The sequence below is a fragment of the Vipera ursinii genome, assembly GCF_947247035.1.
Source record: "Vipera ursinii genome assembly, chromosome: 1".
Taxonomy (NCBI): Eukaryota; Metazoa; Chordata; class Lepidosauria; order Squamata; family Viperidae; genus Vipera; species Vipera ursinii.
The window spans coordinates 218,867,777-218,894,640 of NC_139512.1; the positions used below are offsets into that span (position 1 = coordinate 218,867,777).

General features: G+C 37.9%; 1 protein-coding gene across 1 annotated transcript; it reads left to right on the forward strand.

Moving 5' to 3' along the window:
• The first annotated feature begins 9,779 nt into the window (after positions 1-9,779).
• On the forward strand, positions 9,780-10,515 carry LOC310637658 (dynactin subunit 6-like). The gene has a single exon (XM_083358161.1). It carries the CDS (start codon positions 9,797-9,799, stop codon positions 10,367-10,369), a length of 573 nt encoding a protein of 190 aa, XP_083214287.1. The 5' UTR covers positions 9,780-9,796; the 3' UTR covers positions 10,370-10,515.
• Positions 10,516-26,864: the final 16,349 nt, after the last annotated feature.

Here is a 26,864-nt window from a genome sequence, read left to right on the forward strand (position 1 = left end):
TGCTGCGTGTACATGTTCTGTTCACTTATGCTTCCAAGAGTAGATGCATAATCTTGCCAGTGCTGATCTGAATGACTGTGTTGTGCCCTAAATGCATATTTTTTTAAAATGTGTAATTGTTTTAATTGTGCATGGGGTCCACTAGTGAAGAGCAGAGACATCCCTCTCTAAATACCATGGAAATATAAAATATTGCTGTCCTTGGCACTTGCAAACAGAAAAAAACATATTCTTTCCTTCCCCCTCTGTGAAGGACTTACCTAAGCCAGGCAGATAAGATCCTTCTTTGGAAGACACAAAACCTCTTTCCTGTTTTTAACATAATTTTATTTAACTTTTTTTTTTTTAAAAAAAAAGAGAGATAAAACCTAATACTAACTAACATAAAGCAAGAGAAAGAAAAGAAAAAGAAAGAAATCAAAGAAAAAGCTAATAATGCAAAAAAGGGGGAAAGTAAAATAAAAAAAAAGAAAAACAACCCTGTTTTTTGTCAAGAGTTCATCAAGGGTTTCCAGTCAGCAATAAACATAGATATTGTCTTTTCTCTGATCAACACATCAATTTAGCCATCTCAGCAAGTTCCCTCATTTTCACCAACCATTCCTCCACTGTGAGTAGTGCTGAATATTTCCATCTTTGTGTGTGTGTGTGTATATATATATGTGTGTGTGTGTGTGTGTGTGTGTGTGTGTGTGTGTGTGTGTAAATTACTAACAAAGAATTAAGGGAGACTGAAATGCATTTCTGACTCATTAGTCTTCATCAGTCAGCCATACCCTTCTGAGATTCGAACCTGGGCTGATTGTATATTAGGCAGTGTATTTACCTCTTGAGCCACAGGTTCTCTCTCGCTCTGTTAGCTTTTTTTTGCAAGGGGAGAGTTAACATTTGACACACACACACACACACACACACACACACACACACACACACACACACACACACACACACACACATATATATATATATATATATATATATATATATATATATATATATATATTATATAATACTTTTTATAATACTTTTGCTGCACTTATCATGTACAGCTTTTTCCAACTGTTTGGCCATCAATTCCAAAAGAAAAACCTCTGGCCTCAATTCCCTTTTCATCTTTAAAAATGTCTGAATTGACGTACATATTTGAATCCAGAATTTTCCAACTTTTTTATATGTCCATCAAACATGATAAAATGTCCCTTCTTACTGTTTACATTTTCAACATAAATTAGAAATGCCTTTATACATTCCAGATAGTCTGAAAGGTTTGGAAACAAAATGCTGTTTGAAATGTCAAGTTGTATCCTGCACTTCCATTCAAAAGTTCATTTTGAAATGTTCAAGGCTACGGACAATCAAGTTTCGGAGAACAAAAATGTCAAATTATTAAGAAAAAACATTGAAACATTCCCCTTCTTTGATAGATAATTGAAATATATCTAGTTCATTTTTGAAAATTCTATTTTCCATTCTGATTTATACTCTGTGTTCGATACTCTGTTTCCTCAGTTAACCTCAGGAAAGGCAAGATCGATTTACAGATAAAATGGAGCTCTATTTGTATCTTTTAAAAAAGCTCTAAGTAAACATATGGTAAAAAAAATTTTTTAAAGTCCTTTCCGAGGTAGGTCTGTTAACAATTTGATATGGACCATTTTCTGAAACCATCTGCTGTGCTTCTGTTATATTTCAGTGCTAAGCCAAAATTATTTTGCAAGGAAAAGCATTAGCAGGGTTGCCATTTTTCCTGCCCCAAAAAGCCTTGTCCTGAAGGGCTTTTTGAATTTTGGAAAAGTTCAGAAGAATATGGCTGCTTTTCTTTGGGTCAGTTGGCCCAGCAGAAGAAACACCATTATAACAATGAGTTGTAGATGAGCTACCAAAAAGTGCCTACTTTCACAGTGTAATCAGATCATTCTCCAGTCATTCATTTAATTTGAAAATGTCTCCATTGCATACTTCTCTAACGAAATGGCAGTGACTGAAGCAGATTTATTAAATAAAATAGAGTGACAGAGTGCCATTTCATGCTACTTATTTTTTTAGAGTGGAACTCTTCCTTAACCAAATGTTTTGAATTCTTCCTTTGAGAGGAATATTTTGTAACATCCCAGATGCATTTATTCAGAAGTAGATCTAATTGTTTTGTTTTGTTTTCTTTTTTGTTTTGGATGGGTGATAATAATGAATTAGAGTTCAAATGTTTTCTGTTGTGTATGTCTCATCCAAAATAAGTTTGATCAAACATACTCCAAATAAATATACTGACAAGTTAACAAAAGGATTTGGACAAATAAAAGGGGAAAGAGAAAAAAATGCACCAAAATGTTTCAGTTGTTGGTCAGATTGCTACTTCTTCCCAGCCCTGTTTGGAGCATTTGAATTATATAAAGACTTTAGTGAACCAAATGATTTTTGAAGCAGGCAATGCGTATGGCTGTTCCTAGGATCTAGCAGTGGTCTACATTTTTGGTGAATTAGAAGGCACTTATTATTTACTTAACAGGCTTTATAGCCCACCAACCTCAGAAGGTTTTAACACATTTAAATTAGGGAAATGAAATTCTGAAATAAAATTCTCTTCAAAGATCTAAAAATGATGACGGTGGGGTAAATAGCTTTAAAGCAAAAGAACTAAGGTTCATCTTTCCCTTTTCTTTCCATGGGTGGCTGAGATTGGAGGGATAATCTGTTTCCAGATTTTCTCTTCTGAAATTGGGCAGTCAGTAAGTTACGGATCAACCTGATGGTCCTTGGAACCTATCTCAGGAGCCACAGGATTGGAATGCAGGAGTAGTCTTTTTAATGGCATTTATTGATACTCCAGTCTTCTTGGAATACTCCTGGAGAAGGCTTCTTCCTTAAAGTGAGGATCTGCCAAAGAAAGAACTGATCAGTTCAGGGTGACTCTGGTTTTTAGATGAAGCAGCTTCCTCTCATAACTCTTAGCCTGGGGTGAGTATTGGTATTACATAGATAAATATCTGTTAGATCATCCAACTGTTGGTGAATTCTCTATGAGTTTCCCTCCATGGGGAAAAAAGAGATCCTGTTGATGTTGATTAACATCCAATTAATAAACGTATGTCATAATATAACTTGGGTACAGGTCCTCTCTGCTGATAAATTCAGTATCTGTCAGGACAGCATGTGACAAGGGGAGGGGTAGTTCCACTGGGACACAGTGCCCATTTCCAAATAATTTCCTCCATAGATATACCCTTGGGTGGATTTTATTAACCATATCACCTTTATAGAAGCCAATTAAAACAAAATGTTGTACATGTCTACTGGTTGTCGAGGAGCTTAAGGGACTTGCTGTATGATAGCCGTAATGCACTTTATGGATCAGAATGTCTTGGATGATTACTGAAAAGCAGGTAGACATCATGCCTTCTATTTCCTTTTGCAATTTTTTTGCAAATTTTCCTTCTACTAGAGTCCCCAGAAATTTCTTCATGATCTTATGAGCTGGACAGGCTACTATTTTGGATTAATTCTTATTAATTCTTAATTCTTATAATTTCTTATAATATTTATGTCATTAATATTTTCAATTAATTGTTTTTCAATAGCATTAAGAAGAATTTCTTAAGACCAAGCTTGGTTTTGGTTTGGAGAAATAACAACCATAACCATAACTGGAAATTGAAGTACACTGGGGACAGTATAGTAATTGTAGTAAATTAGACCTCATCTACAGTAACTTGCTACTATGCAGAGACAGCCACCTTTTCAGGCTAGAGATGATATGATGGGATTTTTCAGTTTAATCCAGGGACCCTTCAAAATCTCATGAGATTTCCAGATTTCCAATAGAGAATGTTGATGAGCTCTAATGTTAGCCTGACAAAATCTTTCAAAATCTTTCACAGGAGGACAACACCTTGTAAAACATTCTTATTCAAGGCAGCTAAAATCCTTTGAATGCTCACATTGAAATTTTCATGATATTTTGGTATTTAAAATCCAACATTGGAGGCATCTCCTGTGGGGTGGGGGTGGGGGGGTTGAAGATGTCACATCTCGCTGTAGTTTATTTGGATGATGGTCTGATTTGTCTACTCTCCAGGTTATGGTTTGGCTTACAAACCCCATTCTTCTGCTTGCATGTAAAGGGAAGAACATAGATGTCTCTTACATCTATGAATAGCTCATAGGAAGAGCTCATAATGCACAACACATATCCAAGAGTGAATAGCATGTATCTCTATGTGCTAGTGTATTGCTAGTCTAGCATCTGGACCTGGAACAGACCTAATGTATATTTCTTCACTTCTTAACCTTTAAATCTAAGAATAGACAGAATTTTTTTATACTTTATTAAATTTATTATTTAAAACATTGGACACGGTACAAACGGACTGACATACCTTCTTGTCTACAATATTCATATATATATATATATATATATATATGTACACATAAAATACATTTAAAATACAAATCAATTAAATATAATACAATACTTAGAACAATCAACCAATCTATAAGTTCTAATAGAGACCTTCCTTTTGTTCCCGCCAAAGATAAAATTTATTCCAAATTTTGTAGTAACCTGATTGGTCTTTATTTTTAATTTCCAAAGTTAATTTATCCATTTCTGCGCATTCCCAAATTTTCCTTATTACCTCGTTTTCTACTGGGATTTCACTCCTTTTCCAATTCTGGGCAAATGACATTCTTGCTGCTGTAATAATGTGAATCATCAGATACAACTCGTCTTTAGGGTATTTCTCTTTTGTTATGCCCAATAGGAAAAATTCTGGACTGAACTCAACTTCTTGTCTTAATATTTCTTTTAGCCATGCCCAAATCATTTGCCAAAATCTTTGTGACTTGCTACAGGACCACCACGTATGAAAGTATGTACCTAATTCTTCGGAGCATTTCCAACATTTGGGAGATACTGTCTTATACATTTTGGCTAAACGTGCTGGAGGAAGATGCCATCGGTAGAACATTTTGAATAGATTTTCTTTGTAAGATGAAGCCAGTGTTATAGATAGAATTAATCACACTGGTGCCTATGGCAGCTGAGACAAATAGCTCCCTAGAAATAAAAATTATTTGGGGGTTGTAAAGCTACAAACAATAAATATCAAGCTAATAAAAACCAGCTACAGTAAAACCTTGTCCGAAAACATTAAAACTGAGAAGCCATTGCATTCTATACCAAAAGAGAAAGTTGTAGAAAAGAAGGAAGGGTCTCTTTAGGGCTTTTCTTATAGTCTAGTACTAAATTTTGAAGGCATCTTATAACTGTCCTGGCCACATATATCAGATCTCAGTAATAATGAGTAACAGATGTAAAGTAACTTGGCAACAATTGAAACTTTTTTTTAATGATCAGATGAATGCTATAATTAAATCGGTAAGGGGATATATTATGAACTGGAATGAAAAAAGAGATGGGTGAGAAATTCAGTATATCAGAAATTTTAGAGGAATGCATATCTACTTTGCTTTGATACACGGCAAAATTTTGAAAAACATGAATTTGCAAGACAATTTTCAACTAAAAAAACATCACAGAAATGCCTGCAGGAGGCAAAGATCTGCATAAAATTTGTAAATGGTAGGAAAAACAAGCAGAGAAGGTTCCCCCCCTTATGAAAACACTCCTTTCTTTATACACAGATGCTTGTAAAAGTGCAATCATTTAAGAATGTTTACCTGAAAATGTACGTGGATAGCAAAAGGTTTTCTTGGACCAACAGAACAGATGAGAAATATAAAGGTAAAGGTTCCCCCGCACATGTGTGCTAGTCGTGTCCGACTCTAGGGGCTGGTGCTCATCTCCATTTCAAAGCCGAAGAGCCAGCGCTTGTCCGAGGACATCTCCGTGGTCATGTGGCCGGCATGACTGGACGCCAAAGGCGCACGGAATGCTGTTACCTTCCCACCGTAGTGGTCCCTATTTTTCTACTTGCATTTTTATGTGCTTTCGAACTGCTAGGTTAGCAGAAGCTGGGACGAGAACAGGCGCTCACTCTGCTATGCAGCACTCGGGATTCGACCCGCCAAACTGCCGACCTTCTGATCGACAAAGCTCAGCATCCTAGCCCACTGAGCCACTGCGTCCCATCTATGAGAAATATAGTGAAATATAATACAAAGAATACTTATGTTTAGCAGTACATTGGCATGAACTATGGCCCTCCCATGCAGACTAACCTTCATGAACTATGTTTCACACATTTTCATGCCTCAGGCTGATCAGCCCATCAGACTTTGCAAGGAAAAGCTACTACATTTCCTACAATTTCTAAGATCTACTCTGTCTTAGTTATGAATCCTGTGACTGGTCCTGTCTTTATACTTTAAGTAGGATAATTACAGGAATGATCGGTGAATTCCCATGGAACAATTTCCCCTCTTCCCCAATATCACCACCCGATATAATAAAACACTACCCATCACTCTTCTTCAGATGAATTGAGGTGGGCTTGGACAAAGGCCTGAGCTGGCAGCTTTAGTCATCTTTCAAGTGGTTCAGATGAGAGATGGCCATGCAAAGGAACTCTCCGTAACGACCTGTCACTCCAGTTATTTCTGAAAAAAGATCTACTGGTCTTTTGTGTATCAGAGGAGACATCAGGTAACTTATTGGGATAATACCTTCTGTTTATCATGGGCCTGTCCTCTGCACCACCAATTTGTTAGCTAGGATATTTTTGGACAGAGATTTTCTGGTCTTCTGGTCCTGGGCTAGAAGGGGAAACTGGCAGTCGGTTGCCAAATATCCCAACCAGGTTAGATGTTGCAAGGTAACAGTGCTGCTGAGTAAGCAGCTGTGGTTTTTACTCTCTGCCCTAAGTTGTGTCCCATAGAATATTCCAAATGGCATTGCAATCATTTCTCTAACCTCCCCCAAAGTAATAAAAAAACTGTAGCAACTTATTGCTACAAAAGTGGCTGATAACCTGCAATGTATTTACATTGTGGTCACCACAATGTAAAAAAGATGTCTAGACTCTAGAGAGAGTACAGAGAAGAGCAACAAAGATGATCGGGGGACTGGAGGCTAAAACATATAAGGAACAGTTGCTGGAATTGGGTATGTCTAGTTGAATGAAGAGAAGGATGAGGGGTGACATGATAGCAGTCTTCCAATATCTGAGGGGCTGCCACAAAGAAGAGGGAGTCAAGCTATTCTCCAAAGCACCTGAAAGCAGGACAAGAAGCAACGGATGGAAACTAACCAAAGAGAGAAGCAACCTAGAACTAAGGAGAAACTTCCTGACAGTTAGAACAATTAACCAGTGGAACAACCTGCCTCAAGAAGCTGTGAATACTCCAATACTGGAAGTTTTGTAAGAAGAGGCTGGACAGCCATTTGTCTGAAATGGTATAGGGTTTCTTGCCTGAGCAGGGGGTTGAACTAGATGACCTCCAAGATCCCTTTTTAATAATAATAATAATAATAATAATAATAATAATAATAATAATAATAATAATAATAATAATAATAATAATAATCTGGACATAAACCTGCAATATGTCATTTCCCTAATTTAAATTGACTAGAAGCATCTTTTATTTTTATTCTTTAATTTTCATTTTTATTCTATAATTTTATTCTTTAATTTTCATTTTCATTATTTAATTTTTTTATTCTTTATTGTATTCTTTAAGTTTTAATTTATTCTTTAAGTTTTAATTTTTAATTGTATTCCTTATTAATGTTTTGAAATGAGTTATTTTAACAAAAGGCCTAGTAGTCTCCCAATTAGGTCAATGTATCAATGTATAAGATGAGCTTGCATAATGACCCAATGGCACGAATCAGGCATTATGCAATCAGATACCTCTGGAGAAAACCAGATGTCCAGCATTTCCTGCAGGCCAGGCAAAATTGGTCATGGAGGATGGCCTTTTCCTGGAAGGGAGAGGCCATTCCAAAACTGAATTTGGGTCTAAAACGAGCCTCCTGTCACTTGGCTGCCACCGCTGCCACTGTTCAAAGTGCATTTTGTGCTCTCCAAAAATATCCTAACCCTGTACAAAAGATTGGTTGGTAAAGCTTCTGAACTAAATAGTCACTGGATTAGAACAGAAGTGACAGTTCCTAAGATAAAATTATGCTAACTAAACAATAATCACATTAAGCACAGTGAAACAAAGCCAGATGCTCTGTTGTATTTGTTACTTTGCATATTATGGGATTTTTGTTCTAGAATGACGAAAGTGTTCTCTCTATGCTATAGGATAGCCTTTATTTGCAAACTGCCAGTTCTAGCCCTAAGAGTTTAGCCTCACAATAGAACACTTCTTTTATTCTTTCACTTGTTAAGATAATAAAATGTTGGCACTTCTGAAAAGTCTATTATGCGGTACAGACGTATGAGTTGATACTTATCACGAAGAGTCACTTTTCTCTCTGCTGTTAATCCAAAAGTTATGATTTCCTCCTAAAATGAGTTCTACCAGTTGTTTCATCCTTTAAAACAGTTTAGTTGCTCCTCATTAGAAATGTACAGTTCTGTTCTGTTCCAGCCTACGACCGGCCCTGTTTGTGTGACAGGGACAACCCCTTTTTCCTTTTGACAAATTAATAGGCTGGAAAAAACCCAACCCAAATTTATTTACAGTTCCAATATGATAAAGTCTTTCAAACAAAAAAGCAGCAGAATATTTTCTTCAATAAATGATTCAAAACAGCAAACAAGAGTCAACAAACAAGAGTCAAACAGATTAGCAAGAATAGACCAGGATTCTCTTTGAATGTCTATGAACGGTTGCCTTCAGCAAGTAGCACCGCCCACACCTTCCCCTTTTATTATCTGTCCCAAAGCATGGCTTCTCAATGCCTTCTCCTCCTTTCACTGAGTTGCCTCATTGATTTTCTCTGCTTTACTCTGCTGGATTGCCTTCTGCTTCTAGCTTCTCTGAACAGATTCAGCTGTGACTCCTCTGAGTCCGACACCTCCTTCTCACTCAGCTGAGCCTCATGAGGAACACGACTGGAGGGGCCAGGCTGAGAGTCCTGTAGTGCATCAGAGCCTCCCTCCGACACTGAAGGCTCTCCAAACCCCTCCTCCTCCTCCTCCTCCTCCTCAGATTCATCAGATTCAGCTGCTGGGAGCACAGGCTGACACTGAACAAGTTCTTGCCAATGTGAAAGAATTTAGATGCTCCTATTTACAAGTCGTTCCTATACTGACTTACTACCTACAGTAAATGCCACCGGAATTGTTACCAGGATGGCACCACTAAAAAACAACAGGGGGATATCGGCACCAAAGGTTTGTTTTAAAGAAGGTGAAAACATGAATTTAAGAGACAGTGGCTGGTGAATATATTCCAGTAGGTAAAATATATACAATGTGGCATTTGGAAAAGTAAAACGGGATGCAGGTTGGAAGGATGGTTGACTGGAATTGTAAAGGAGACTGCTTTTAGGAGTAAAAATTTCCCGTAGAATCCACAGTCTAGTTTCTTGGAATTCATTCTTTAGAATGGCATACATTTATTGGGACCCAACATATTCTTGCCTGTATCCTACCAACCAGAAGATAGTCTAACTCCTAAAGATATCAAAGATAGGTTAGTGTAATCCCTTTTTATAGAAAGTTTAAAAAACTCCTCATCTTATAACCTTCCAATTGTTTTCAACTGAAGTCCCTGTGGCATTTCTTTTGCTTATAATTGATGTGGGTGTTTTTTTTTAAATAAACAATGTGTAAAATGTGACCCAGAGGTCAGTCTATTATGATTGCCTCAAGAAGGCTTCACATTGATATCTGCAAGGGTGTCTCATCGCAGGCCGAGTAATGGATGGGTGAAAAGAAAGATGGCGGAGAAGGTGCAGAAAAGTGTGAAGATTGCTCCTGGAGCTGTTGTTTGTGTGGAGAGCAAAATCGAAGGAGATGTGACTATTGGACCTAGGACAGTGGTTCATCCCAAAGCCCGAATCATTGCAGAAGCTGGACCAATTGTGATTGGGGAAGGTAATCTCATAGAAGAACAGGCAATTATCATTAATGGCTGTCCTGAAAACATTATTCCTACTACAGAGGAAGCAGGAACCAAACTGATGGTCATTGGCACTAATAATGTGTTTGAAGTTGGCTGTTATTCTCAAGCAATGAAAATAGGAGACAACAATGTAATTGAGTCAAAAGCATTTGTTGGTAGAAATGTGATCCTGACAAGCGGCTGCATTATCGGTGCCTGCTGCAATGTCAACACATACGAAGTCATCCCTGAGAACACTGTAATCTACGGAGCGGACTGCCTTCGTCGAGTGCAAACTGAGCGGCCACAGCCACAAACATTACAGCTGGACTTCCTCATGAAAATCCTCCCAAATTATCATCATCTTAAAAAGGCTATGAAAGCAACATCAACACCTGTGAAGAGTTGAAAGCCTTCCTAGATCATGATCAGAATTATATCGGAGATGTATTACCTTCTTTCTGGACTTTATGTTTGCAAGAACTAACTTTTTTTTTGCTTAGTCTGGAAATTTAGTCATACAGTTATGCAGCTTAATTTTATTTATTAAAATGTAAAAAAAAGAAGGCTTCACATTCACAACTACACCCATTGTAGCAGATAAAGTTGTCTTTATTTCAGTTCTGAAATGCTTCTGTTTAATGTTTTGTTGAATCAATATTTGATGGGTATGCTCCACATTGTTTAGCCAAAGTGATATACATTGTTGTGTGATGATATTAGAGAGAATGAGAGAAATTGTGTTTCTACTTAAGGTCTTTATAAGTCAAATATGATAATATAGTAGTTCAATTCAATGTATGTTTTTTTTCTTTTTATAAAAAAATTGAAACATGCCAGGGGTTTCAGTGTCTGGTTTCCTGATAATCTTTAAACAACGGAGTGTCACCCTCATTGTGCCACAGAACTGCATTTACCTTGAAGAAATGCACTACCGTTTGACAGAATAATGAAGCTACGCCTCAAGAAGTATGACATGAACACATTTGAGCAAACCAAAAGAAAAGCTAATGGAGAAATATGCATGCAGTTCTGTTTAATCAGGTGCAAGCAACAGTGAATGAAAGGAAGATTACTACCTATAAAGTTAATATTCTATGTTTGTACCATGAACCCAGAGGGAAAAGAGGGAGGCTAAGGAATCGGGAAGCAGAGTTGCATAATTGAGACTTGTGTATTAAAGGAGCTGGCCTTTATTTCTGTTAAAAGTTGTTCTGTGGGACTGAAAGCTTTGATTAGTTCAGTTTGCATATCTTTTTTTTATTAAAGAGTTTTACAAAAACAAAAATTTACAATATATCCCCAAATCCCTCCCACCCCAAAACCGCCCACTTCCCCCCCCCACTTCCCAGAGCTAAATACAGGATTATAGTTACAATAATCATATTCTAAATAAAAATTATGCATTATATACAATTAACCAAATTCATAATGTGCTTTAACTCCCCTTTAACATAACTACAAACAAAGTACCAATAACAATATCCCACTAAAATCTACTCATAAGCTAAATGGAACTTTTTAGTCACATATTTGTTCTGAATATAAATTATCCATCTCCTCCAAACTGAAATATATCTTTCCTGTGAACGATCTTTCAAATAAGCAGAAATCTTAGACATTTCTGCAAGATTCGAAACTTTAAACACCCATTCTTCTATAGTGGGCAAACTATCCTTCTTCCAATATTGTCCCACCAGTAACCGTGCTGCTGTTATCATGTTCAACATCAAGTTAGTTTCTTTAACATCACAATCTACAACATAAAATGAGATGTCTTAACTGCAACTTACAAACCATTCCATTTTGCGGCAAAACAATCCAGGACAAGCTGACCAGCAGAGCTTAGAGAGGACTCATTAACACAATGAGAAACAGGACAGTTTAACATCTTCTAGTTGATGTTATGTTATGTAACATCTTCTGGGAGTTGAAGTCCACGAGTCATAAAAGAGCCAAGGTTGCCTACACCTGGCCTATTGGCTTTTGAAAGCCAATAGGAATTGCTGCTGAGCATGCCAAAAGACCCGGCCAGCAAACATTGCACAGGCAAGTTGTCTGCAGCGAAGGCAGGAACTTTACACCCTCCCTGCTGCCCAACTACACCATCTCAACTAGGTAAGTAAGATATTATTTGCAAATAGGATGGCAATAAACAATTTAGGCTCCATTTACATCAGGGCTTTTCAACCTTTTCAGAAATTGTACCACTTTTATGAGATGACAATATTCAAGTACCACCAGTGCTTAACAAGGTGTCAAAAACTTGATAACTAAAAAAGGGGGGGTATTTTGGGTTTCATTGGTTAGATTCATTTATTGTTATAGAAATGGCTAGTTTATAATATTATAGAAAAGCAAAAAGTTCAATGTTAATGCTTCCTTCTACTCTTGTAACAGAGGAAGTCAGAAGTCAGTACCTTTTCTTTTTCCCTTCTCCCCCTCACTTTTCCCTTTTTCTCTCACCCTTCACTCGCAAAAGCCTCCCCACTCACTCACACTTTGCTCACAAAATCCTCCAGTCGCTCTCACTCACTCCTCCATCTCTTTCAAAGGCACTTCGTTCAGTCTCTCCCCCACTCACTCTGTCTCTTTCAAAGGCCCCTTGCTCGCTCACTCACTTACTGCCCCGATGTTTCCAAACACCATTTGCTCATTCACTCAATCACTTACTGCCCCATCACTTCCAAATGCTTCCAAACGCCACTTGCTCACTCACTCACTGCATTTGGAAGCGACGGGGCAGTAAGTGAACGAGTGCCAGTACTGGAGGCCATCAGCTGTTTGGCGCTGGAGACCACTGCCACGAGGAAAACAGCTCTTGGTTGGGGTTTGGAGCAGCTCTGGGTGGGGGCTCAGCACGGGCCGTGGCATGGCAACTGCGGGGAGGGGAATCTCCACGGCATGTGGCTCTGAGCCACAGGGGTGGGGGTGCAAAGGATGGGTGGCGACGCTGTAGCAAGACACCGGCATCGCTCCCAGTGACAGCACCTTTGAGTTCTGGCACTTTTTTTTTATAGAAAAAAAGCACTGGGTATGTGCTTCTCTTTAATTTGCTCAAGCATTTGAAAATACATGAAGAGTATCACATCTGAGCTTACTGCAATTTTTTCAGGCAAATAAAATTAGCTGTTTCTTTATAAACACAGATTCTAGAATGTCAGTGTAATTTAGCTTGACCAGCAAACAGAACTCAAAGAGTGATTAATTTTGGAACATGTGGTATCTTCTATGCAGTGTCAAACAAAATTGTTCCCTTCACACACTTCTTGCTTATGACAGTGGCTGACATTTTCCTAATATTTCAGTAATTAACCAAATAGAGTTGCTTCTTCAACGCCTGCTTATTTTGTCTTGAATCTAAAGATATTTGCTTTTAATTTACTTCACAATGATATATGGACTTGCAAAACTGCAATGGCGGACACTTGAAATCCCTTTATTAATCTTAACCCCTCACTCCCAAATTAATGTCTTCTTAAACTGCAACAAAAAGCCACTTATTGTAATAGCTTTACGGCAGAATAACTATATTGTCTACTATTGCTCTACCCACTTCCCCGTGGCATTCACAACATCTCAAAGTCAAAATGGTAAATTCAATGGATTAAAAAGGAGGTTTTCTCTGTATTGTTTTTCAAGCTTGATGTTGTTTTTGTGTGCCTGGGCACACAAAGAAACCTAGCAATGTATTCAGTTCACCAGGTAGAGATCTCAAATGTAGCCTCTCTGTAGCCATATGAAGACGTCAAGTATGTAAACCCATCTTTCCTTGGTGGTTTTTTTTTCATCATTTGATGATGACAAAAGCTATTTTTAAGCTTTTAAAAGAAAAAGAAGTTGAAAAGGCAGAGAGGAAGAAAAGAGTGCCAATTAGCAAGTACATCTACATCCAACTGTAATAAATACACACCAGTCTCTGTTCATATTAGAAGTAGTTAGCAGGTGTTCCATTGAGATTATTCACATAATTTAACTAATGGAGGAGAAGAAAGGGATTGTAAAAGGCATGTTAATCAACCAGCATTTAATTTCATCTTGATTACTTTTACCTGGCTGAGGGCACCTGCTTGGGAGATTATAGAACTGTATTTATATTTAATTCTGTCATCTAGATAACTGGAGTTAAGTTGCAAGAAATTTAAGTTATTTCATTTTATGCCCACTTTTAAATATTCATTTTGTGTCCGTTTCCTATTCCCATTGCTGTAGTTGCAATATATGCACTGCCAAGTCTTACGCATGCCTTCCATGCTAGTAGTCACCTATATTAAAGTGGACTCTGCAAATGTAGGTTTCACATTTGATACAAAAATTTGGTGCTGTTTTAAAAAGCTGCATTTAATGCACCTCAGCTACTCTTGGGATTTTAAATGTACTGGGGAAATTAGGAGAAACAATTACAGGAAAAGGGTTCATTGTCCACTGACTCTTCAAACTTACAATGGTGTTGAAAAAGGAGACTTACAACTGGTTGTAAAAATTGTGGCCGTTGCAGCATCCCTATAGCAACATGGTTGTGATTTGGATGCTTGGCATTCAGTATGCCTTTATAATAGTCTCAGCACCTCCGGATTACATCATTCAGCAAATATAATATGAATTTGGGCCTAAACCTCCTGAAGATTTGACCCATTGGTTGAAGAAACAAAAGTCCAATGAAACACTTGAAAAAGGAGCATTAGCAAAAGAGGACTGAGGTGTCAACCTAGTGAATAGTTTTTTAAAAAACTGTTGGTTTGTGATTGATAGCTCATCCAGTTCTTTCAGCCTTTAGAGGCCATCAAATATGGGTGCAGTAGAGGCAGAAAATTGCAGCACTGCATGATAGAGACAGGAGGAACCAGGAGTGAATTACAGAGATTACATTTCCTTATTCTGTATACCTTTCCCCCAATGATCCCCTGACTGGAATAAAATATAAACTGCTTGATTCTATCATGATCCTGTTTGGTGTCTTGAGGAATCTAAGAAGCTTAGATCAAGCTGCCCTGATTTAATAGGATAAGTTGTAGTCCGGAACAAAAATCTCAGGTGATCTGCCTTCCCTTCCCATGTCTGCTGTGGTTTTGTTATTGTCTCCTAAAAACAGTGGTCTTCGCTTTCCATTAGCAGTTGGCAGTGGGACTCTACTTTCCCCTCCCCTTCTGTACTTTACCTCAAAGTACTACAATCCCAGTGTTAAAGAAGTCTCTTTTGATCCTTTTTGAAGCCCTCCCATTCAGTACGCTTAAAGCGACTAATTTAGCTCAATCGCCTCCAGTTTGTCTTGGATCCCTGTCAACCGAACATGGCAAAGGGGAGTGGTGGAATGTGTGTGACCTATTTAAATAATTGCCCCCTAACTTCTTTCAGATGATGCAGAGTATTTTTCTAAGCAGGCAATGGTGCCCAGTGCTCATTTTCTCTCCCATTTCTGTCCATTCCCCCTCATTTCTGTAACAGAGACCACTGTCATCTGGTAGAAATATTTACCACTTGGACTGCAATTGGCCTGGTAACAGTGAGAGCACATCTGGAGTCTAGACTCAGCGGCTCTATGGGCAAGGTCATATCTCTGAGCACCATCAGGCCCAGCCTGCCTTTCTGTTTACATAGGTGGTGTGCTGCATCATCTGTTTCAGCTGTCAGACCATTGGGACTCCTCCTGATCCCTCACTTCTGGAGAGCCAACTACAGGGAAGCTGCCCTCCCCCTCCTCTTTCACCCGGGCCCTGCTTTTTCCCTTTTATCAGCTGGAGACAGGGAGCAAGGAACTCCCTGGCATCGACAAGCAAAATGCAAAACATCCTTTCTCTCCTTCTTCTGCTCTCTCCTACAACAACATAAACATTTCATCTTCAGCTGCCACCTCTTTTCCATTTATGGATCCTGGATTAGATCTGAAGGATGAGTCCCAGTTTTGGTTAAGTGGATTTTTTTTTTATGAAAAGTAAGCTGAAAGCCATGCAAAACATTACTTTTTACATTCTTCTTAGAACTAAAGCCGGTTATTTTTCAGAAGTGACCTCTCCAGCCCTCATCCTACAAAGGCGAAATACATGGGCCTCTTTGTTTTGCAAGAAAGCACTTAAGTTATTGCTTAAAATCCATTCATTGAAGGGTTTTCCCATGTCTTGAAACATTTTACCAAATAATTGTTTTATTTCCTATAGGGAAGCTGCAGTAAATGAGTGCAGATCTCAAAAACAGTGGCGCCACAATTAACAATGTTATTATGAAAATGTGTGTCTTAGTGTGGAGGAAGCTTTTTCATTTCATTTCATTTACACCAAGGCACTTGAATGTTTGAACAAGGCAACTGAATGCTGACTTCTTTGTTGTGAGTTACACTGAGGTAGACATGGCTGAAAGTTCTTGAAATTTATATATTTATGGCTCCTTGTTCAGAAGGACTTTCCTTCCTTATATTTCAACCTGATTGGTATCTGAGGTCAGGAAAAAATCCATCATACAGTCAGTCTAGAGTATGGGTGTCAAACTCATGACGTCACGTGATGTGCCACGAAGTATTGCAACTTTTTTCCCATTGCTGGCAATGGGGTGGGTACGGTTTTGGCATGATTCATCCGGCCTGTCGGCTGGCAGTTTGACACCCCTGGTTTAGAGTTTTTTGCCTTTCCATACAGAATATGGTTTGGCTTGCTTGCATGAATTATCTACAATAATTATCTCAGCTAGGTTTTTACCTTCCCCCATGCTCTTTTCTGTTTGAGACCCACTGTGTTATGATGATGCCAAAGAGTCATCAGTAGGAACATTATCTGAACCTCCTGGGATTTTCTAAGTCACATTCCGAGAGAATTAGTTATCGCAAGTGTTGTTGGACATAACTCAATCATTTTGATGAATGTCCAAACTCTTTTGAAAAGTGTATTACAATTATTAGAAAATAACAACTAGAGTGTGGGTAGGCTTTAGTTAATGGTGTAGTAATTGATTTTATAGATAGAAATTCATTAGAATTTTATTACAGTAGTTAGTAGTATTTTTCAAATGTCCTTAAGTTTAAGCAGAGTACAAGAAGTATTTTTCCTTCACAACAAGAATTCTGTGAAATTGGGCTGGGGGGGCCTGAGATTGACACAAAATCACCCAGTGAGTTTCTGTGACTGAAGGAGGAATTGGACTTGGATCTTCCTGGCTCTACTCAAGCACTTTCACTATTACACTTCTCTGTGGAAGGTCCTTGATGCTCTCTGAGCTTAGTTGTTTTCTTGCAGATGTTTCATTACCCAAACTGATGTTATCTACTTTGGGTAATGAATCTCTAGGTAAACAAGCAAGCTCAGAAAGCACGAAGGACCCCTCATTTCAACCCTGAGCTACAAATAATCTCCTTTATTAACACTACTCTGTTTCTCTCTACATTTCTTGAAGAAAGAGTAGTAACTGAAGTAATTGAGTCTCATTCTGAGACTCCCTTTTCAAAAAAACTTTTTTTGTTCATATTCCAAAATTTTATGTGAAGAAAATATTCTGCATATATGTGGCCTAGAACATTTGAAAAAAATCATAGACATATTGTTTCCATGATAATCATTACATTTATATTTAGAGTGAAATTCCACGATTGCTTTCAAGGTATTTTTCTTTCATAAAAATACGGTGCTATTATTCCTATTGTAAGAGGAGAAAATCATAAAAAAGAAGCAGTTCATATCCAGAAAAAACACTGAAATATTTTGATTACATAGGATTCTGTAATTGATCTGCTCCTTTCCCCATAAATATCCATCATGGTTTCCTAAAAAATGTAAGAACACACAGAAGTGGAAATGTTCAGTGACCACATGGCATTTGGATATCTGAAAAGTGGAGAATACCAGGGGTCTCTTTTCCTAACAGTCACATAATACAGACACCAGAGGAGATCATTTTCATTTCCTAGACAGACCTGCTTCGATTTATTTCTACTGCATAATTAGAGCCATTCCGTTCCTTCCTTTCATAGAGGCAAACCATGATTTTTATTGATTATATATGGGAAAGCAATTCATAGTTGGTGGTAGAGCGAGCATATGTCAAGTCTGTCATTCAAACTTCATTTTTCTAGAAGTGTTAGTATTAGGCATGACTGTATAAAAACAACAACCTGCAAATAAAAAAATGAAGACAAAACCAGTGCATTGCAAAGGTCATAGCCTGCTTCATTATATGCACAATTGGAGTCACAATTTGTGTGTGTGTGTGTGTGTGTGTGTGTGTGTGTGTGGTTAAAAAATAAAAAGAGTAGTAAGCAAGAAGGGACAGAGTGAAGAATGAATGAGAGCTGAATGAATGTGAATTAAATTTTGAATAGAGTATGAAAGAAATATAAGAAGTATCTTGATCATATCTGAATTTCAAAAGAAATATATGGAGGAAGAGTGAATAGGTCAAGTGGGAGGGATGACTGTTAAAGCTGTGGTTGGATGGAGTTGATGAGATCTTCAAAAAAAAAAAACAACCCTAGAAGTCTGACAACATACCTGGCCTCTGGTGTCTCCTCCGCAGTGGTTTGTGTAAACATTTTCTAGTTAAAGTACCGGTTACTATGACCAGAGGCATATCTGCCCCTTACCCTATTCCCGATAATAAGGTTGTTTCTTCCTGGAAGAAAGCTCAGACCTAAGTTCCTGCAACTTTTCAGCTTGATCCCTCAGCTGGATCCAAGTAAAGTATGGGAAAGCAACCTCAGACGAAGCATCGTTTTCTTGACTCCAATTTACAGAAAAACTGAAGCTTATCCCCCTAGGACTGTAAGATGGTCTATACAGAATGCCTTTCACCATAACCAATTCACCTTACCTTACTAATATTTTGTCTCTGATTATATTAGTGGAATGTAGGCTAGATTTAAAATTTTGCCATCTATAGTTCTGGAGGGGAGATTTCATAATATCACTTTATAAGAGCATCTCGGTCCTTGTTTGAAATTGCTGATTGAGTCTGTGTCTCACATGGGGAGGAACAGATTCACTTAACAGCCATGTTATTAATTTAACAATTGAAGTGATTCACTTAATAACTGGCAAAAAAGGCCATAAGATGGTGAAAAATTCACTTAGCAACAGAAATTTTTGACTCAGTTGTGGTCATAAGTTGAGGACTACCTGTATTTACAATTCAGTTAAAAAGCTTGATTAAATTATACTTCTAAACATTAAATTATATATTTATAGGACTGGGCAAAGCATTCAGACAAGGGGCTTTTCAGGCATGTTGGTTTGAACAAAAGACTTCCTTGAAGTTTTAATGCAGCCATATTCTTTAGAAGTCTCATGATGGCTGTGGACGCTATCTTGGGGTATACGTGAATAGCTGCTTTGGTGGCAATGTCCCCAAAATGCACAAATACGCAAAGCCACCCTGAAACAGGCTGTCCTAAACTTTCTCTCTGCTGGCATGCTAGCTGGGGAATTCTGGGAATTGAAGTCCACACGTCTTAAAATTGCCAAATTTGAAAAACACTGGAGGATGCATCTGCTTTACCCTTTGAAGAAGGGTACTTGGCTTAGGTCAAGGCCTTTTCTGAGGCACTTCTTTCAAAAGCTTCACACGGTTCTCTTATGTTAGAAAGCTATTTCCTAGCATGTGACAGCATTCAAAACAGACTTTTAAAAAAACACTTGATCTGATTTTCTGGCAAAGCGTTATGAGTTCAAGTCTTGATTGTGAAATAATTTGACAGGATAATTTAAAGCAGTTCAGAGAATACCTCTAGCAGAGGATGTGGCCATTTTACTTCAGATTCTTTTCTTCATTTCTGGCAAACTAGGCTGTAGACTGAATGTACTATGACTGCAGTGATGTAGAATCAAATTTAGCATAGAGTAAACCTCACTGAACTGAGTTGCAAAAGCAGCTATTCTTCAGCTTTCTAGTTTATTGCATATTTTAATGGCTGCAATCCTCTTCACAGTTTACTAGCAGTAGGTTTCAATCAGCACAATAGTTTTTACCACCATCAAAACCATATACCTAGTTATCTAATGGTTATCCTGAACTCATAGTTGGAAAGAATATTTGTGAACAAAGGATCTAGAAGTTAATTTTAAGATTGCCTGCCTCTATAGATAGCCTGTTTCAAAGATGCTATGAAAATGGAAGAAGTTTTACCTGACAAGATTGAGAGTGAATGTAGATTTAAAAATGACAAGCTACAAAATAATATGGAAAAAGATGCTGTACTGGACATGCAAAAAAACAAACCAGCCGATGTTTTAAAAGAGATATGCAAATAACAAGTCAAAAGAGTGATTTGGATAATTTTCTTATGATGGGCTTATAAAAGAGACTTGTTAAGCTTTGAAGAATTTTGTAAGAGGGACAAAGAAAAATGAAAGCAAATCAAGTTCCACAATATTATTTGAAGGAACTAAAGATCGAAATTGTTAAATGTAAAAGGAAGGAATATAAAGTTGGTTTATCTGATGAAAGTTAAAGTATATATGTTTTATCTCTGCTATCCCTTAATGGACTTTGGCTGATCAAAATTGAATGGCAAGATTAATTTATAGATATAACATGGGATATGGGAAGAAGAGATCATTTGTTGAATTTTAAGAGAAAGTGGTAAGTTACTAAAATTACTGCTCCTTGTAGTGATGGAGGGAGAAATCATTTCTTTATATATTTCTTTTTTTTAAGTATTTTCTTATTTTTTCTTTTCCATTTTTTCCATTTCTGCTCTTTCTACTTTTATTTTTATTCTTTTTTAATTTGTATTCATTTCTATTTTTATTTCATTTCTGCCCTTTCTATTTTTTATTCTTTTTAAATTTGTATTCATTTTTATATTTTTAATCAAAACTTTTAATAAAATTACTAGAAAAAAAATGAAAAAGAGGTAGTCCCTGAAAGTATATTCCAGCAAAAATACAGCATCAAAATATTTGCAGGAGCAGCCATTCTAATTTAGAGCTAAAATAATGTTAAAACCTAGAAAATACATTTAGAAATCCATCTGTAGAGAGAAATAGGTTTAAGGATGAAATGCTAGCCCTCCTGGGTTAACATTACTTTTCCCACCTCAAGGCTAGAAGGAGGTATGAATTTATGAGAAGGAAAACTACAACCTGCCTTCTGTGTTGGCTTTTGAATTTGGCTCTTCCTGATATTGGGTGGCAGGGTAGTTCAGTGTATAAAACCTGAGCACCGTGAGACGGGGTGAGCTCCCATCCTCACCAAAGCTCCTGCTAATTTAGCAGTTCAAAAGCATACAAATACAAGTAGATAAATAGGTACCACTTGGGTGGGAGGATAACAGCACTCTATGATGTCATGATGGCCACGTGACCGTCGAAATTGTTTGGACAGAGCTGGCTCAATGGTCTTGAAACAGAAATAAGCACTGGCCCCTAGAGTCAGCAACGACTATCCGAGTAAAATCTGCAGGGACTCCTTCCTGATACTGGAAGCTTCAACATTGGGAGGGCAAAGAGTGGGCAGGTTGAAGGCTAGGTCGAGGTGGCCCTCCATTAAATATATCCTCAGGCCTTTAATGAGAGAAAATTTTTAAGACTACTGGGCTGATTTAAATATACTGGAACCTGTTGTTTGCAGTAGATAGGTTTTGTGTGTGTGTGTGTGTGTGTGTGTGTGTGTGTGTGTGTGTTTATCTACAGATGGAATCAGAAAACCGGAGAAATTCTCCTTTCTGTTATCTTTCTGACCAGTAACTACAAAGTCCCTGTATTTGTAAGCATGCTCTGTATCAATTGCTCCTACAGAGCCTGTGTCTTGCTAGGCCCAAGTGCATATTCTTATTGAAATGTAAATGTAGTGCTGCTATTTTGTTTAAAGGTAAAACTGCAGATTAATGTAGATTTCTATGATTCATGGATTCAAAGTTGTAATGAATTCTGCAGTTTTGCTTCTCTCTCCTCCTTTCTTTCTTTCTTTCTTTCTTTCTTTCTTTCTTTCTTTCTTTCCTTCCTTCCTTCCTTCCTTCCTTCCTTCCTTCCTTCCTTCCTTCCTTCCTTCCTTCCTTCCTTCCTTCCTTCCTTCCTTCTTTTTCTTTCTTTCTTTCTTTCTTTCTTTCTTTCTTTCTTTCTTTCTTTCTTTCTTTCTTTTTTTAAAAAACTCATTTTCCCCATTCTGCTTACAAAAGAAATTAGAACTTTGAGAAAATTTATTTGAAAATAACCCCAAACACAATGGGAATTCCCATCCCTTTTGTTATGATACTTGATCACTGTTTTAATATTTTATATTTATGTACTGTATAGGTTTTAATGTGATGTGGGCTTTTGATGCTGTTGCTTGTTGTTGTAGAGTCACAATGAGTTGTTTGATTTGAGCAATCTTATAAATCTAGTAAAGAAAGAAAGAGTGTCATGGTTCAGCGCTGGTCCTTGGGTATACAGTCTTTACTACTGTTTTTTCAGTTCATGATTGTAACACATTAACAGATGGACTCTTATCTAAAAGCTACACAGTTTTAATCTGCACATAAATCCTAAGAAGTGTTTGAAGAAAACGATTTGAGAAGTGATGCAGATAGACGGGATCAAGAAATCTGGCTACAATTATTTAGTTCAGCTTGCTTTTCCTGGCAACTGAATACAAAAGATCCCTATTTTATGTAATTCTTTTACTCAGAGAAATTGCTACAATTTTAAAAATTAAAATAAATCCCTGATCTCTAGAGTGGACTCAAACCACATCACGATAATGTGGGACACATGTAGAGCAGGATTGACTTTTGAACTTAAAGAGGAATTTTCTGCTTGAAATTCTATCAGTTGTTATCTCTCTGAAGAGACTGCCTTTATTTATTTAAGTTCTGCCTAATGAACTGGGTGCATGCTGCTGAAATTCAGAGCATTAAGGAATGCTGAAATTGGGTGGCAGATCTGGTCCTTCTACTAAGTAGGGCACCATGATAATACCACCTCATAGGGAACAAGGAAAAAACAAAGGAATTGGTCTAGAGAAAAGTTTATATTGTTGCTGTGTTGAAACAAGAGTCAGAATACAACTGGAAGAGTCCTTGGAGGTCTTCTAGTCCAGACATGTCAAACTCGCGACGTCACGTGACATCGCACAATGTATTGGAACTTTTCCCCATTGCCGGCAATGGGATGGGCGTGGTTTCTCCGTGACGCTCCGACCCGTGGGCCAGCAGTTTGACACCCCTGTTCTAGTCCATCCCCCCGCTCAAGCAGGAAACCCCATATCATTTCAGACAAGTAACTGTCCAATTAGCCTTGATCCACACCTAGTTTAAAAAATTAATATGAAGTCAGTCCAGGTAACTAATACAAGCTGATGTAGGCTTTTGAATCAATTTTGAAAAGTGGTTGGGTCCAGATCTTTGAACTAATTCAGAAATAGTGGCATTTGGCATGAGAATAAGCTTGCTTACCAGTTGTCTTCCGGGTGAGATTCAAGGTACTAGTAATGGTGTTTAAAGCCCTACATGGCAGGGGTCCGGAGTACCTTAGGGAACATCTGCTGCCGGCATCAACCTCCCTTCGCCCTGTGCGTTCCCACAGAGAGGGCCTCCTCAGGGTGCCACCGGTCAGAGAATGTCGATTGGTGGCCCCCAGGGGGAGATCCTTCTCTGTGGGTGCCCCGGAGCTATGGAATCAGTTACCGGTTGAGCTCCGGATGGTGCCCGATCTTCGCTCCTTTCGCCGCGATCTAAAAACATTCTTATTTGAACAAGCCGGCCTGGCCTGATGGGGGATTGGTGGGGTTTTTTTACTGTTGTTTTATTGGGGTTTTAATATTGTATTGATTGTTTTTAGTGGGCATGTATTTAATCCTTTTTTAATTTTTGTAATTCTGTATTTTTATTCTTGCCCTGTTCACCGCCCTGAGTCCTTCGGGAGAAGGGTGGTATAGAAATATTATTAAATTAAATTAAATTAAATTGCTCATCTTTGCTTTGGAGTTGCTTTATAAGATCCTTCCAACCTCTCTGACAATTTCATTCAGAAATCTCGTTTCAGAAAGCCCCAAATCTAATGTTCACACAGTGAGCAGAGCAGCAGCATTTTGAGATCTGCTTCAGACAGCATTTTGATTTAGGCACTATAGGAAGAACTTATCCAGTGGCACATTCAGCACTGGACCCTGGGACAGCGGACAAGCCCTTATCAGTTGAGTGGAGGGCCTCCAAAGGCAGCAAGACTGGTTCTCCAAATGTATAGTAAGTGAAGTCATAAACATTGCCTCCTACCAGTCCCTCCCTGCATTTTCTCCTATACAATTACTGTTTACAAGCTGCACTTCATCCAGTATGTATTTTTAAAATTTGGAAACCCAGCAAGAGAAAAATCCTGTGCTGGGCAGCAATTTCATGGAGATCTGTTATTAAAGGACTGCTCCTGTTGTATATTCTCTTTTTCTTTTTTTAGAGTAGCAAGTAGTTGTGTGAGGAAGATTTCTGTTTCTGTCTCTCTGTCTCTCTCTTTAAAGACTCCTGAGGAACTGTAGCAAAGATAGAATGATCGTCTTCTTCTCTTAGGATTCCAAATAAATAATTTGGTAATAATACTGATGTTGGGAAACACCCAGCTAGACAAGTGGAAGGCCTCAACCTGTGATTGAGCCTCGAGTCCTTGTGCAGTAATAAGCGGTCCAGAACCGAGACCCCTCAAGCTCCAGAGAATCTTATCTATCTGTTCCCAGACCAAGGTTGGGGAGATTCCCATGTAATCGGCAGAATATAATAAAGTTGTGAGCTTGAACTTTACATGTATAGATCTAGTTGCATGTGACTGACAGCTAGGCTGCATTAAATGAACTTGTTTGAGAAGGACTGCTGGATATCTGTTGCCCAGTTCTTATGCCCATAGCAAATCAGTCTGGGTTATAAGTTTGAGCTTTCACTGTAGGTTCTTCCTGCAAAATATATGTGCTTACCTTTGGCCTGGTAGCTTTTTAAATGTGCAAGATGGTGCTGATATACTGTAATGCTATTTTGGAAGAAAGCTAAAACACAGAGAACAAAGAAAACACATGATGATAGAAGAAAAACATTGCTGATTTTGATGATACTGCTTAGTATAATAACCTGTTGGAATAACTGACGTCATTATTCTGAAATCTTTTTATGAAAAAGGCACCAAATTAAATTCAAATCCATCTGCGCCGATCATATTTCATAGGGGATTATTGTGTTGCATCTGACTACCAAATAACAGATAAAACTGACCTTATCACAAAAAGGAACTGAAACCCTAAATTGAGATACGCAATTGTTGAATGCACAAAGATTAAAGCTCAGGCTTCTTAATAGCTAAGGATGTAGCAGCAATCTTCCACAGCCTTTTATGATTTGCAAAACCCAATCTTTCCTTTCAGTTTAATTTCTGCCATCTACTTCTTATTGGCCTCTCATTCTTTTCCATTCTGGCACTCTTCTGCTCTCTTTTCCCCACCTATACCCACACTCAGACTTGCTACCATGTGTTTACCCAGGCTTTTTCTCAAAAGCTGCATATGTTGGTGAATAAAAACGGATGCTGATTTTTTTTTAAACAGATCTGAAAAAGATCTGTAAAAAAGATGGATAGAATATTTGCATTCGTATCGGGCTGTGCTCAGACTTTACTAGAGGCCAGGAAAAGATTTCAAAGCCAAAAGAATGAACTTCAAGGGGGGCAGACTTGCTAGCAATCTATATTTCCCCCCCCCCTCCCTCCATTCAATCATGTCGGAGTCTCAGAGTCTGCTTGGACAAGACCTTGAAGTTTTCTTGGCAAGGTTTTTTTTAAGAAGTGCTTTGCCATTGCTTGCTTCCTAGGGCTGAGAAAGAGGGGTTGGCCCAAGCTCGCTCTTCTGGTTTTGTGCCTAAGGCAGAGACTAGACTGCCCAGTATACCAGTTTCTATCCTAATCACTACATCAAGCTGGGTCTCAGTCTATACTAATGCTAACAATACTATTAGTCTATAGTAGTACTAATAATATTACCTTGTAAGCAAAAAGAGAATAGTTTCTTATTATGAAGTCAGCAGAGATGATTTCACAATATGACTTCAGTAAATGCAAAGAAGAAGAAAACCATGTTGCCTCTGTTTGCCTGAGGATAGCATTTAACAATAAACTTGTATCCGGTGAACGATGCTCGTGGTTGGTTTGTCTCTCTACTACAAAGACCCTCATAATGTATACATGACGCCCCATTTATAGGCGACTAAAATATATTGTGCATTATATTGCTTAACAAATGGCTGAGCCTCCATTTTGCCCAAAACGGGGAAAAAAAATAAAGGGATGTTGGACCGAGAATTGTCATTCTGGAAACAGTTCTTGGCAAATTGAACGTTAATCAGTAATATCTGTTTTACTTCTTTCCTGTATATGTAATTAACAAATCCGACAACAAGAAACTGGATTAGTATTCAATTGTAGAGTATTTTCTTTTCCTTTTGCAAACATTTGTATTATATTTTTCACAAAGAAATGCATACAATCCCATGTGCCTCTAATTACTGGATCAAATATATTTTAATAAGCTTGGCTGGGATATGCCATCAGAGAGGTATTCCAGAATTTGCTTCCTAATGACTAGTTAATGTAAAATCCTTGGGAGTCACATTAAAACCATATCAAGCCTCTTAGTCAGCATAGCCCCAATGTGGCAAATGGCCTGTGAACATCTATTACAGAATGAGAGAGTCCCCGTTTCTGGATTACAAGTTCTGACAAAATAACTGAGTCAGAGAGAAGAAAAACAGATTAAAGCATGAAACCATGATTTGCTTAATCATTGTTTCTTGAAAAAAATCATAATGATATGGTTTCATATAACACATCAAAAGATAGACCATGATTTATCAACACAATGATTGAGTTTTAGTCTTAACCTTGATCAGAAGCCAATGAACCTTAAATGGCTTAATATATTATATGAGCCTAGTCAGAGGCCTAAAAAGGGATAAAAGGCAAAATAACAAGAAGGATAAA

What these genes read in the sequence shown, in the direction of transcription:
- LOC310637658 (XM_083358161.1), top strand. Translation starts at nt 9,797, where the DNA reads ATGGCGGAGAAGGTGCAGAAAAGTGTGAAGATTGCTCCTGGAGCTGTT.